General features: G+C 45.3%; 1 protein-coding gene across 1 annotated transcript in view; it reads left to right on the top strand.

Moving 5' to 3' along the window:
- NUP133 (nucleoporin 133) overlaps positions 1 to 14,405 on the top strand; it is a 167,659-nt gene that overhangs the window by 129,793 nt on the left and 23,461 nt on the right. Inside the window, exons 17-22 of the mRNA XM_083176459.1 lie at positions 713 to 809; positions 1,024 to 1,275; positions 1,422 to 1,555; positions 7,754 to 7,912; positions 11,084 to 11,219; positions 13,205 to 13,323. Of these exons, the coding sequence (XP_083032585.1) occupies positions 713 to 809; positions 1,024 to 1,275; positions 1,422 to 1,555; positions 7,754 to 7,912; positions 11,084 to 11,219; positions 13,205 to 13,323 (897 nt within the window). The remainder of the gene's footprint in view (positions 1 to 712; positions 810 to 1,023; positions 1,276 to 1,421; positions 1,556 to 7,753; positions 7,913 to 11,083; positions 11,220 to 13,204; positions 13,324 to 14,405) is intronic.

Here is a 14,405-nt window from a genome sequence, read left to right as displayed (position 1 = left end):
AACATTACTTCATTTCATATGCAGAAGCTATAGTAAATCTACCCCTTAAGCTGGGTACATACTGGGCTATATATAGTCAATGAAATGGAGGATATTGATATTAACGATATTGCATATATATATTGTCCACTGTGTAAAGTCAATATTGTTAATGATGTGTATAGCTGCGTGTCATCTGTCGTCTGTACATGCAGCTCAATCTCAATATAGTCAGCGACTGCATGTACGGAGCGGGGGACAAGTGACATCCAGTGTGTTCGTTCAGTGTCGTTCTGCTTCAGCGCTGCCAATATAGTTAACTATATTGGGAGCCACTGGAATAGTCTAGTGTGTATGAAGCAAAAGAGTGTATGTGACTGTTCATTATTTTATTTTTTATATTGAAATGTGTGTTAATTGTAAGGCCTAGTACAGTGATGAACCTGTCTCTCCAGCTGTTGTTGGACTACACATCCCAGCATGCACTGCAGTTCTGATAATTTGCCCCTACTGAAACTGTTGCAGACCTGCTGGGATGTGTAGTGTAACAGCTGGAGTGCCAAGGTTCTCCATAATTGGCCTAGTACAGTGATTACAAGATTAAGATTTTCAAAATGTGGGTGTTTTTGTGGTGGTATTTAATTTTTTTTTTGCTTTCTACAAATACATATAACATGGAACCTAATATTAAAAGAAAAAAGTTGCATAATCAAAACCTTTTTGTCATTTTTAGGATATGCTGCATGTCGCTTGTCATTACCGACGGAATAAAAGCTCTCTTTATAACCATGAACACACCGATAAAGAACCGGAGTATATTCCATGGACAGGTATGTAAAATTGTTGTGAAGAGGTGCACTTTGTGTACGGACTTTAGCATCATTCCTCTTTACTTTCTCGTAACAGTTTGCAACTTCATGGGATTTTTGAGGAACATCTGGAGGTGGCTACTTTTTAATACTGTGGACTTTGTAATATAAAAATCAGTACAGATTTAAAGTTGCCTACATCCTGGTAACGTATAACTTATTCTTATATCTGCAGCTTCCAGTGGACCTTCCGGCATCCGTACAGTAATCATCCGTCAGCACAATATCATTTTGAAGAAAGTCTACCCTCAAGCTGATTCCAGACTCCGTATGGATCTTATTGAACAGCTGGTGGCACTGTTAAATTATTATCTTGAGGATTATGTCACTCAGTTGAAGTCTGTGGATCGACCTACTGACCAAGAAAGATACAGAATTTTGGAAGAAGAGTATGCACAAAAGAGATCAGATCTCTTAACTCCTTTTTGTAAGTGAATTGTTCCAAAGTGTGGTAGATTTCTCCATGTGATACTGTGGTTATGGAGATACATGCTAATGCTTAAATGCAAGATATATGTCCAGTTATTTAAAGTGCATTGTTTTATATATCTATATATTTTTATTATTCTGTAGTGACTTTGGGACAGCATCAGTGGGCATCTAGTCTTGCTGAGAAGTTCTGTGATTTTGATATCTTGGTGCAAATATGTGAAAGTACTGACAACCAGAATAGACTGCAACGATACATGACTCAGTTTGCAGATCAGGTGTGTATCCCTTGTGGTGTATGGAATTGTTTCAGGGTTTTTTTTATACTTGAAAATATTGATGTAAACTTAATTTGCCAGTTAGCCTCTTAAGATTGATGCTCCTCAAAAGCTGCAAAATGTAACAATAAACACCTATTTCTCTTTCAATGGTCCTGGTGACACAGCTCAATATTGGGATGTAGGAGGGTCCATAGGAGCCAGGCACCTATCCTAAAGCTTTTGGAGGGTCGGCTCCTCCCTCTGCATCCCAGACTCTCCAGTTCGTGTTAGGTGCCCACTGGAGTGGGTGCTATTCTAAAGGGCTGCAGGAGCAGCCGAAAGATTAGAGTTAGTTAGGAGTTTTTTATTTTATTAACTTTTACACTAGCTAGGTAGGCACAGTGTGAGGATTCTTATTGAATCCTCACACTGACAGCGCAGCAGGAGCTGACAGAAGCGCGTCCTGTCAGCTCACTGCGCACAGGGGAGGCACTGTCTGGTCTCCCTGTGCGGCGCTTACAGCTTCTCTTAAGAAGCTGCCTGGGCTCCGGAGCACTCTGAAACCGGCTTCACGCTAGGTGGGGGTCATGGGGGACAGGCGCTCCGTGATGGCAGCGGCCATTTTCTGCGGAGCTTACACACTGAGCTCCTGTGTGAGAGGACAGCAGTGTGTTACAGGCATGTTTTAAGTGGTCCCCAGCAGAGGGGGAGACACTGGAACTTGGAGATTCAGCAGTGGGAGAGGCTGTCTGGGGGTGGTTGGCGCCAAAAGCCATGGACCCCGCAGCAGCAGGGGCTTGGTCTCTTCCCTCACTTTGTTTGGCGCCATTCGGAAGACGCTTGCAGCGGAGCTAAACTGGCTGACAGATTCTGGCAGAGTGTTTGGATTTCCTGGGCATCGTTTTCCCCACTTCTGAAAGCTTCAGACAGATAAGTTACTGTTGTGCATTGGCTCTGTATTTAACGCCTGTGCATTGTGCACTGTAAATGTGTTACTTTTTGCATCATGTCTGAGCAGCAGTCTGTGGCTTTGGGGAGGGAGCTCAAAATGCATTGTGTGCTTGTAGTGTGTGTACACTAGAATTTGCCCCTGGACAGATGGCTAAGGGGGGCTTGTGTATTACTTGCGTTGGTGTGAGACCCATGGGTAGTGAACCCCAGAGGGTAGAGCAATCGGAGACACTGTGGGCCAGTGCCCTGGGCAGGTCTGTAAATGCCTTAGTGCAATTGCTGGACAGACAGAGTGATGTCTTGGTATCTTCCCCTAGACCTATGTCATCATCTCAGCAGTCCTCTGGCTTTCAAGATGAAATCTCTGGGGTCTGTGCTGCTAAGCTTAGACCAGGACGCATATCTTCATGTTTCTATCCACCCGGAACATCAGGTTCTCCTGAGGTTTGCTATAGGAAACCTGCATTTTCAATTCCAGGCGCGTTGCCCTTTGGTCTGGCAACAGCACCAAGGGTATTCACCAAAATGATGTCTGTGATGGTGGCTGCTAACCGACTGAGGGGAATCACTGTGATTCCGTATCTGGACGACCTGCTGTTCAAAGCAGAGTCGGTGGAGATCTTGCAGAAACACTTGGAAGAAGCCATCAGGTTTTTGCAAGTTCACGGTTGGCTTTTAAATTTACAAAAGTCTCAGCTTGTGCCGTCACAGAGAATCCAGTTCCTGGGGGTCGTCCTGGATACCCATCTACATCGGGTATTTCTACCAGAGACAAAGGCCAGGGAAAAATCCTTCTTGGTTCGGGAGATTCTGGGGCCTCCAAGTCCATCGGTTTGCAGGTGTCTCAAGCCGCTGGGGAAAATGGTGGCGACTTTCGAGACGCTACAGTTTGCCAGGTTCCACTCTCGAGTATTCCAGTGGAACATTCTGACATCTTGGTCAGGGAATACTCAGACTATGAGGTCAGAGCGCATATTGCTGTCTCCAGAAACCCGGTCTTCCCTGAAATGGTGGATGGAAGTGGATTCCCTTCAGTGGGGTCTGTCTCTGCAGTCCTGGGACTGGCTTGGTAGTCACTACCGACTCCAGTCTCAGGGGCTGGGGGGCAGTTGCTCTGGACCTACGGCTTCAGGGCTTGTGAACTTCGGAGGAGTCAGCCTTACCGATCAATATCCTGGAACTGCGGGCTGTGTGGAAGGTGATATCCCTGGCAGGAGAAAGATTGCAGGGTCTCCCATTGCGGATTCAGATGGACTGTGGCGTACCTGAATCATCAGGGAGGCCCACGCAGCAGACTGGCTATGTGGGAAGTTTCCCGGATCTTCTTGTGGGCTGAGCAAAAGGTTCCAGCATTATCAGCGATATTCATCCCCGGGGTGGAGAATGTCGAGGCCGATTTCCTGAGCAGTTAGGAGCTTCTCGAAGGGGAATGGAGTCTGAACTCAGGTGTTTCACCAGATTGCAGTGAAGTGGGGAACTCCGGATGTGGACCTTATGGCATACAGGTTCAATCATCAAGTACCCAGTTGTTATGCCAGGACAAGAGATCCATTGGCCGAAGCAGTGGATGCAATGACTATCCCCTGGGAGGGGAATCTGCTTTATGTTTTCCCACAGTTTCCAATGCTGGCGAGAGTTCTGAAAATAATCCAATCCCAAGGAATCCCAGTGATTCTAATAGCTCCGGATTGGCCAAGGAGGTCCTTGTACTCGAGGGATCAGAGATTGTCTGTGGACTCGTGGCGTCTATCTGTTAAGCCAAGTGCCTTTCTTCCACCTGGATTTAGCTCGGCTAAATTTGACAGCTTGGCTATTGAGACCGCCATCTTAAAGAACAAGGGTTTCTCAGAGGCTGTGGTAAACACCATGGTAAAGGCTAGGAAGTCGGTGTCTTCGGCTAACTATTATAGGGTCTGGAAGACCTATATTAGGTGGTGTGAAAGGCAGAAGTCGCATACATCTCAATTTCGACTTTCAAAGTTACTTGAGTTTTTGCAGGATGGTTTCTCGTCTGGTCTAAGCCTTCAGTCTCATCAAGGTACAGATCTCGGCTCTGTCAATTTATTTCCAGAAGAGGATAGCGTTGTTACCGGAGGTGCAGACTTTCCTGCAAGGGGTTTCCAGATTGAAACCTCCCTACAAGCAACCAGTGGCTCCATGGGATTTATCACTGGTACTGAAGTGTCTCCAAAGGGCACCTTTTGAGACGTTAAGGTCGGCTGACCTTAAATTCCTTACATGGAAACTTGTTTTTGTTTTTTTTTGTTGGCTGTTGCCTCTGCAAAGAGAGTATCGGAGTTGGGATCATTGTCCTGCAAATCTCCCTTTCTTATTTTTCATGATGACAGGGCTGTTCTTCGGATAGTACCCCAATTCTTTCCCAAAGTAGTCTCTGCTTTTCATTTGAATCAAGAGCTAGTTCTGCCTGTGTTTCAACCCCTAGAGGGTTCCAGGAGAAGGGACAAATTGAGAAATTTGGACGTTGTGCACGCCTTGCGCATTTATGTGGACAGGGTGAAAGGTGTCAGGAAGACTGATTCTTTGCTAGTCTTGTATGATGGGCACAAGATTGGTTGGCCTGCGTCTAAGATGACCATTGCTAGGTTGCGTTCTGTCATTGCCTTTGCATATACTAAGGTTGGTAGGCCTGTTCCGGCCAGGATCAACGCGCATACCACCAGGTCGGTCGCCACCTCTTGGGTGGTTCGACATGGGGCCACAGCTGAGCAGGATTGCAGGGCCGCCACTTGGTCATCTGTTCACACTTTTGCCAAATTCTATAGGTTCCATGAGTTCGCATCGGAGGACGCATCATTCGGGCGAGCAGTGAAGAGAGCTGCAGACCTGAGCGTACCCTCCCAAAGAACAGGCTCTTGAATGTCCCAATGTTGAGCTGTGTCACCATGACCATTGAAAGAGAAAAAAGGATTTTTGTAAGAACTTACCGTTCAAATCCCTTTCTCTGATATGGTCCTGGTGACACAGCGATCCCTCCCTTACGCTCAGTAAGTATGCCAGTGTTCATGATGTTTCATGTTATATAGGGTTAAAAAGTTAAAATTTATATTATAAAGTTCATATAATATGTGCAGGCGTTTGTACTGAGTTAATGTATTCCAGTGGTTTTGAAAGATTGTACTGAAGAGTCTGGGATGCAGAGGGAGGAGCCTACCCTCCAAAAGCTTTAGGATAGGTGCCTGCCTCCTACGTACCCTCCTACATCCCAATGTTGAGCTGTGTCACCAGGACCATATCAGAGAAAGGGATTCGAATGGTAAGTTCTTACAAAAATCCCTTTTTCTAAAATGGGGTGTAGTGCGCTTACAATTAAACACAAGTTTGGTTCTTAGTAATTCACATTCTGTAATCTGGCAATCGTTATGATGCAGTTGTTACCATCAAAAAGTGATTATAGATCTCTGAAGTATCACTGTTTATAGCCATGACCAAAAGTTTTGCGAATTAAACAAATATTAACTTTCTCAAAGTTTGCTGCCTCACTTTTTATGACAATTTTCGGTACTTATGTAAATATCTGGGCTGCCGATTTTGTGATTGTATGCCTTACCTTAAGGCATACAATCAGATGCAATGCGATTCGATGTGATTTTGCATAGGATTCAATGTTAAGAAGGTCCTGTTCATTTCCCCACTATCCAAGTGGGCATAGAGTTGATTTTATATAGCGTGGCGAGCGGACGCATATTTCTTAAAAATTATTCTGTGGCCCCTCGCCACGCTTCGGGCTCGGTGGCTCGCTACGCTCGCCACAGGTTTATATCCAACTCCATGCCCACTTGGATAGTGGGGAAAGGAAAAGGACCTCTTTTTCCCATTGAATTCTATGTTAAAATGGGCTCAAACCATTTTAACATTGAATCGTATGGAAAAATCTTGACCATCGCATCGCATACGATTTGGTCGCATGCGATGCGATCCGATTTCTAAATCGGACACCCAGATACTACATAAGTACCCAATTTTCATATACTCCAGAATGTCATGAACAGTGATCAGATGAATTGCAATTGCAAAATCTGTCTTTGCCATGACAATGAACTTAGTCCTAACCTAAAACCTAAAAAGTGAGTTAATTAAAATAGATAAATATTGAAATAGAGTATTTGCATGCCCTGTGAATTCTATAACCAGCACTAGAATAAATCCAAACCACTTTTGGTAGAGTGATATGAAAATGTTATGTTTCTGATAATGGACAAGGATTTTTGAGTCATTTGACACTCCTGACTTGGAGACCCGCCTTTCATTATACAGACCCTCTATTCAGATTCTCAAAAAGGATTCTTTGCATTTATATGTGAGCGATGCTGGCATTTTGAACAGATATTGGCACTCAAAGGGTTAAACTGAGTTCTACAGTCTTCCAAATTGCTACTGCTTGTGCTGACCTGAAATTACCTCACTGACCAGTAGTCGGCTACTACCAGAACCAGTGGTGTTACTTCCTTAGCTGCGGACTGCGATGCTGGCAGCTCATGAACACTATGGGCAGTATTTAGTGAGGCCAATTCGCCATGTTTGTGTTATTTTCACTTTGGAAGGTGATTTTTTGTGTCAGAAAGTGAATCACTGCATTCAACGTGCACTTTTCAGCATCTGCAAACAGTGAATGACGGACAATTCACCGTCTGATAGTCTCTGCAACTCGCTGTGGTTTTTCAATGTGATTCGCTGTAAGAGAAAGCAATTTGCCAACTTCTCATTGAATACAAAGTAATTTTTGCCGTGTGTCACCATGTAGCAATTGCCATCTTTTCATGGTGAAGTGGAATGTGAACTTAAATTTTTTTTTTTTTTTAATTTGGTGTAAAAAAAATCAGGAATTTTATTTCCCCCATCTTCCATCTCCCTGCCGTTCCCTGGCTCCCTGCGTCGTCTGCCGCAGGGGTTAACATTCGCCATCAGGGGCAGCGGGCCCCTGCGGTATTGAATAGTGTGTCAGCGAGGGCTGGCAGCAAAGGCTCCAGCCCTCCGGAACACGGCGACTGTGCAGCGAATCCTAAACAGGATTCGCTGCACATTGCGAATATACTCATTGAATACTGCCCTTAGAATAAAGTAAAACATAAGCACGTACAGGTGTGTCTCCTCCACCTAGTCTAAATTTGTCATGAGACAAGATGTGCCTGGTGCAAAATCTGTATTTCCTGTAATACTAGAATTTACAAATGTCAAATATTACAGAATGTTCTGATCTTATATGTATTGCTATTTTAATATATGTATTTTTCCTTTACAAATCAGAATTTTTCAGATTTCTTGTTCCGATGGTATTTGGAAAAAGGAAAGCGTGGAAAGCTTTTGTCTCAACCAGTTTCACAGCATGGACAGTTGGCATCTTTCTTGCAAGCACATGACCATCTTAGTTGGTTACATGAAATCAACAGCCAAGACTTTGAAAAGGTAAACAGGCATTTGGATCTGTGCAATGGAGTAAGGGGGTGATGAGAGGCATGTAGGTCTGGCGTCAGCACTCTTTATAGTATACTTTTTGGTTGTATATTTAACACTAAATTCTTCTACCAATAATATTGTCTCACATCTCCTCCAGTCACTTTAGAACCCAACACTTGTTAATTTCCAGTTTAACTCCTGGTGTTTTACTTCAGTCCCAAGATTATTTTTTTAAATGTTTCCTTTCTCTAGTACTATTAACAAAAACCACCACTTCCTCACTATTGCAGGATCCCAGTATTTAATTTTACCAGGGTATTCTGACAGCTATGTCCTCTGTCTCAAACTTCCATTCTTCTTTGAGCCCAGGTGGCGATAAAGGTCGGAAGCAGCTCTAGATATAAGTCAACTCCTGATTGGAAAAGTTCAAACCAGAGAAACACATTTAATTGTGCTAGTGGGCACAAAACATTTCACTCATTGCATTTTATCTTTAAACTTTCTACGTTTTAATATAAAAATTAAGATGCTTTTTTTACATTTTTTAGGATATGTATCCGGTGCTTATTTTGTGTTTATTCCTTGTGAAATGCTGCGAACAGTGTGCCCTCTGCTACAAATCACACACACCCTGCCCCAGCCACCCCACTCTATGCCCCCTGCTACCCAACTATATGTCCCCAGGACACTGCTCCTTACTACACTCCAGATACAGGACACTGCTCCTCACTACACTCCAGATACAGGACTCTGCTCCTCACTACACTCCAGATACAGGACACTGCTCCTCACTACACTCCAGATACAGGACACTGCTTCTCACTACACTCCAGATACAGGACACTGCTTCTCACTACACTCCAGATACAGGACACTGCTTCTCACTACACTCCAGATACAGGACACTGCTTCTCACTACACTCCAGATACAGGACACTGCTTCTCACTACACTCCAGATACAGGACACTGCTTCTCACTACACTCCAGATACAGGACACTGCTTCTCACTACACTCCAGATACAGGACACTGCTTCTCACTACACTCCAGATACAGGACACTGCTCCTCACTACACTCCAGATACAGGACACTGCTCCTCACTACACTCCAGATACAGGACTCTGCTCCTCACTACACTCCAGATACAGGACACTGCTCCTCACTACACTCCAGATACAGGACACTGCTTCTCACTACACTCCAGATACAGGACACTGCTTCTCACTACACTCCAGATACAGGACACTGCTTCTCACTACACTCCAGATACAGGACACTGCTTCTCACTACACTCCAGATACAGGACACTGCTTCTCACTACACTCCAGATACAGGACACTGCTTCTCACTACACTCCAGATACAGGACACTGCTTCTCACTACACTCCAGATACAGGACACTGCTTCTCACTACACTCCAGATACAGGACACTGCTTCTCACTACACTCCAGATACAGGACACTGCTTCTCACTACACTCCAGATACAGGACACTGCTTCTCACTACACTCCAGATACAGGACACTGCTTCTCACTACACTCCAGATACAGGACACTGCTTCTCACTACACTCCAGATACAGGACACTGCTTCTCACTACACTCCAGATACAGGACACTGCTCTGCAGTACACTCCAGATACAGGACACTGCTCTGCAGTACACTCCAGATACAGGACACTGCTCTGCAGTACACTCCAGATACAGGACACTGCTCTGCAGTACACTCCAGATACAGGACACTGCTCCGCAGTACACTCCAGATACAGGACACTGCTCCGCAGTACACTCCAGATACAGGACACTGCTCGGCCGGCACTACACTCCAGATACAGGACACTGCTCGGCCGGCACTACACTCCAGATACAGGACACTGCTCCGTATTACACTTACTCACACTGCGGGGGATACAGTGTAAATCCCAGTGGTCGGGATCCCGGCGTTCAGAATCCCGACGCTGAAATCCCGACACTTTCTCCCTCTGGGGGTGTCCACGACACCCCCGGAGGGAGAATAAATTAGTGTGCCGAGCGTAGCGAGGCACTGGGCCCGCTGCGTGGCGAGCGCAGCGAGCCCGCAAAGGGGGGGGGGCGATCCACGTCCCCCCCCCTTGTCGGGATTTCGGGGGTCGGGATTCTGAACGCCGGGATCCCGACCGCCGGGATTTAATACTGAATCCCACTGCAGTACACAGGTAGGACACTGCATGGAATTACACCTTCAACTTTAGGAGGGCTTGCAGGCAGCTCAGCTCAGAAGCATGAGCAAAGGCGCTGCTGCAACTGGGCGCCATGGTAGCAGGCGGTAAAAGCGGCACTGGCTTCATATAAACGGTCCAGGCCAGCCCCCCGGAATCCAGACCATTACAGTTTTTACCCGGTGGCTGAATGTGGCCAGTAGCACAGAATGGAGCACTGTGCCTGCAGCAGACAGACCGGTCTTAGCGCCACACTCTCCACTGTACTTGGGTATGTGGGAGAAGCTATTTCACCTGCTGCAACCCCCATAGAGCATCACATGGAGCAGAGATCTTACCTGTATTCTGACATTTCCACCCTGCTCCGTGCAGGCCCCCAGGGCCCCTTGCCTCCATCCTGGTCACCCAGATCTCTCGGTAGCTCCGCTCCATGCACCGCACTCTGCTGCGCTCAGCGCCACCTCCCACACACAGCTGACATCTTATTGAGAAGATAACTAGCACTCCCTGGAGACAATGCTGCAGTACTACAGGACAACAATTTCATCTACTATCCTTATAATAAACTTAATTGTGCTTGGCTCCAATATGGGATAGGGTGATGGTGAAATGGGCAAACCTTCCGGGAGAACTGCACTACCAAATAGTGAAAGTTTGCAGAAGAATTCGCCCAGCGTTTTTTTAATATTTCCGCATTCAGACAGACACGCTTCAGGGACTTTGCTTCATACTATGTAAGTGCACCGCATCCCCTCGCATGGCTCGCTATTCCTGAAATGCTTCAGGCACACTATTTTCTTCTCCCACCATGCCCTAGTGGATGGTAGGGCATGAAATACCACCTGTCAGCTAAAAAAAAGGGGGGGTAAAAACCCTGTGTCAACCTAGTTCATGTCGACCTAATGTCCCTGTAGACCTTCATATGCATGTCGGCCTTCCCCTTGTTGACCGAATGACTGTATCCCATCCTTCTTTTCTGCAGGCACACAGAACATTGCATACCTTGGCTAATATGGAGTCCCGATACTTCTGTAAGAAAAAAACATTGTTGGGGTTGAGTAAATTAGCTGCCTTAGCGTCTGATTTTCAAGAAAATATACTGCAAGATAAAATAGAAGGTACAAGGATTTTATTAATTTTTAAAAATTATTCCTTCAAAAGCATTACCATGATTTTGGGGAGTTCAAGATTAGGTGTAGGGGTCAACTGCAGCCAGGGCGCTTACAATCTATATTCCTTACCACAGGTACTTGTACACATTCTAGGGATAGTTTTGTTGGGAACCTACAATTAATTAACCTACCAGTATATTTTTGGATTGATTGGGGGGGGGGGGGGGGGGGGGGGACTGAAGTACCCTGGAGAAACCCAAGCAAGCAACCCAATACAGAACATACAAACTCCACACAGTTAGGGCCATGGTGGGAATCTAACCTGTGACACCAGTGCTGTGAGGCAGTAATGCTAACCATTACACATGTTTGTGCTGCACATATAGGTGGAGATCACTTACTGAGCATGCTAATGAAGAACTGTAGGGGATTTCTTCTTCTGCCCATACACTAGAATGATATTGCATACAATTCTTCGATTTCGACTGCATCTGTGCCATAAATCGAAGGACTGTATGCATATCGAATGTGTCACGCGATATGCAAGCCCGCCGGTCGAATCTCACGTCGATAGATATTATGTGCTGCACATAATATCTATCGAATTGCATGAGCAATCGCATTTGGTCCATTGTTTTAAACTGTTTTTATTTATTTATTCTGCCGCCGATGACTATGTTACTCTGCTGTCCACCGCCAGCCCTCCTCCAGCACCCGATGTGGCATCGCAGATGGCATGTCACATTGGGTGCTGGAAGAGGGCACTATAGGCACCATAAGATGTGATAGGACATCGCACTGTGATGTCCCATCGCATAACACTTTATTGTATTCACTGGTGTGCTGCTCTGGGCATTCTTGCTTAAGCTGATTTTTGGGGGGTGTTGCACCCCCACCTTGATACAGCAATAGGGACCCCCAACATACAGAAAAGCCTTGACGATGGCTTGGGGTCTTGAATCATACATGTGCGCAAATATAACCAATATTTCTGAATTCTATTATCATGGTAGTGTTCAAGACTTTGTTACTGATGACATTCAGTGTGCTAGATGGAAACAATGTATTTTTTTTTCTTACTTTAAGAAAGGTACTGCTGGTTCTTCCCAGTGAATTGATTAGAATTTAAGAAAAAAAGGAGAAAGTGAAGGATGAGCTAAAGCATTGCGATTCCACAAAGCATGTAGTATGTTGATGAAGCCCTTCATATGTTTGCCCAGGATACGAGGGTGCTCCGTCTATTTAAAGTCAGAGGAATACATTCTGGCCACAGTGCTCGATCCTCAGTTTAAAGCGTATGTTGTGTGTCTGTTTCCGGCAGACACAAGTCTACAGCGGTGCAAAGACCTGCTGGTCATGAGATTGTCATCTGAAGCGGACCATGACATGGAATCAGCTCCTCCTTCATTTTCTCCCACACCTGTGGCTGTGAGGAAACAGCTCAAATTTTCTACCTGACCTGGTGGCGGTGATGCAGGGCAGGCAGGAGCGAGTTTGGACATCTGATCCAGACTAAAGGACCTGCCAACGATTGCTGACATGTCTGCTGTCGGTGCATACGATTCTGTCAAAATTGAAAAAATTGTGGCGCATTACTTTGGTGACAGTAGACCTGTCCGTACCTGTACTGACAGGAAGAAAGGGCAGTTTGGAGGCCCCTGTGTAAACTTGGTCTATTTTACCTGAGTTGTCCCTGAGTTGTCCCCCTTCCAGTATGTACTCCGAAAGCGTTTTTAGTGCAGTCGGGAACCTGTGACACAAAAAAAGATGTGAAGCTTTTAAAGTAGCTATTCTGTATAGCACAAAATGCTAGGTGAATAAGGACAACGCCTACATGTGGGTGTAAATAAACCATAACATTTGTTATACTGATAAATCTTTACTTTGTGTAGCAAAGTGCCCCATTACGCAACATTTATTTCTTTGTTACTTTTGTAAATACCTTCTGCATTTATTGCGTTCACAAACAGGAAAAAATTATTCTTTTGTAGAAATTGCATGTGAGGAACGTTTTCTTCTTCATCAAGAGACCCTTCCTAAACAGCTTTTAGAAGACAAAAAATTGGACTTGAATTCGATGCCTGTATTGTCCCCATTAGAACTAATTAAGGTACGTGATTAATGAGTCCAATATGTTCTATGTCATTTAATTTCAAAGGATTTTACCACCCTGGGTCATCCCATTCATAGTTTACAGCCACATACTGTAACTACTTGAACCCACACCTAGAATCGTGTTTTCATATAACTCTTCTACTTTATTATACAGTTCAGCAGCACATAACTGTACATAGTGGCTATGCTGCAGACAGCATGGATGTGATCAGTGCATAATAAAGGGCAGGGATATACTGTACAGCCTTCTAGCTGCTGTGAAACTACACATTCCAGCATGCCCTGCTACAGTTCTGCAATTAGGGCATGCAAAAATTGTGACAGGGTATGCTTGGGATACAGTATGCAGTTCCAAAGAAGTTGATGGGCACGTGATGAATTCCCCTGGCTCATACAGCATTGAGGCTGGGATCAACATTTACACAGAGAACATAAAGAAGTCTGGGTACTTGTGTATTATCACGGCACGCATTGCATGCCACTAATTAATGCGATGGGACCCGATTTGAGCCTTTCCCCGGGCGTGAGTATACAATTTTAATATCGCATCGCATGCCATTATAATGGCATGCGACGCGATCATGCCCGATTTGGGCTTATTCCCATGTTAAATGCCCCCCCAGACCCGATTTTTAATTGTATACCCACCCTGATGGGTAATGACTATGTTAAATGCGCCTCCTGCCATTCATTGTTAACGCCACCCCACTATCAACGCCAACTCGAAGCGTGGCGAGCGCAGCGGTACGCGTCCTCCGACCTTTTCATACCCCCACTATCCACGTCGGCGTGGAGTTGATGTTATATAGTGTGGCGAGCCCGAAGTGTGGCGAGGGGATGCGGAATATATGTGAAGTCATCCGCGTTCCCTCGATAAAAAGGTGGAGGACGCGTACCGCTGCGCTCGCGACGCTTCGGTTGGAGTTGATAGTGGGGTGGCGTTAACAATGGGGGGGGGGGATTTAACATAGTCATTACCCATCAGGGTGGGTGTACAATCAAAAATCGTGTCTAAGGGGGCATTTAACATAGGAATCAGGCATCTGGGTGCCTGTACGATTAAAAATCGGGTCCAAT

The sequence above is a fragment of the Crinia signifera genome, chromosome 3 (genome assembly GCF_055691185.1).
Source record: "Crinia signifera chromosome 3, ASM5569118v1, whole genome shotgun sequence".
NCBI classification, from domain to species: domain Eukaryota; kingdom Metazoa; phylum Chordata; class Amphibia; order Anura; family Myobatrachidae; genus Crinia; species Crinia signifera.
Note: the sequence above shows the minus strand (reverse complement) of the source record. Positions and strands in the feature narration are given on the sequence as shown.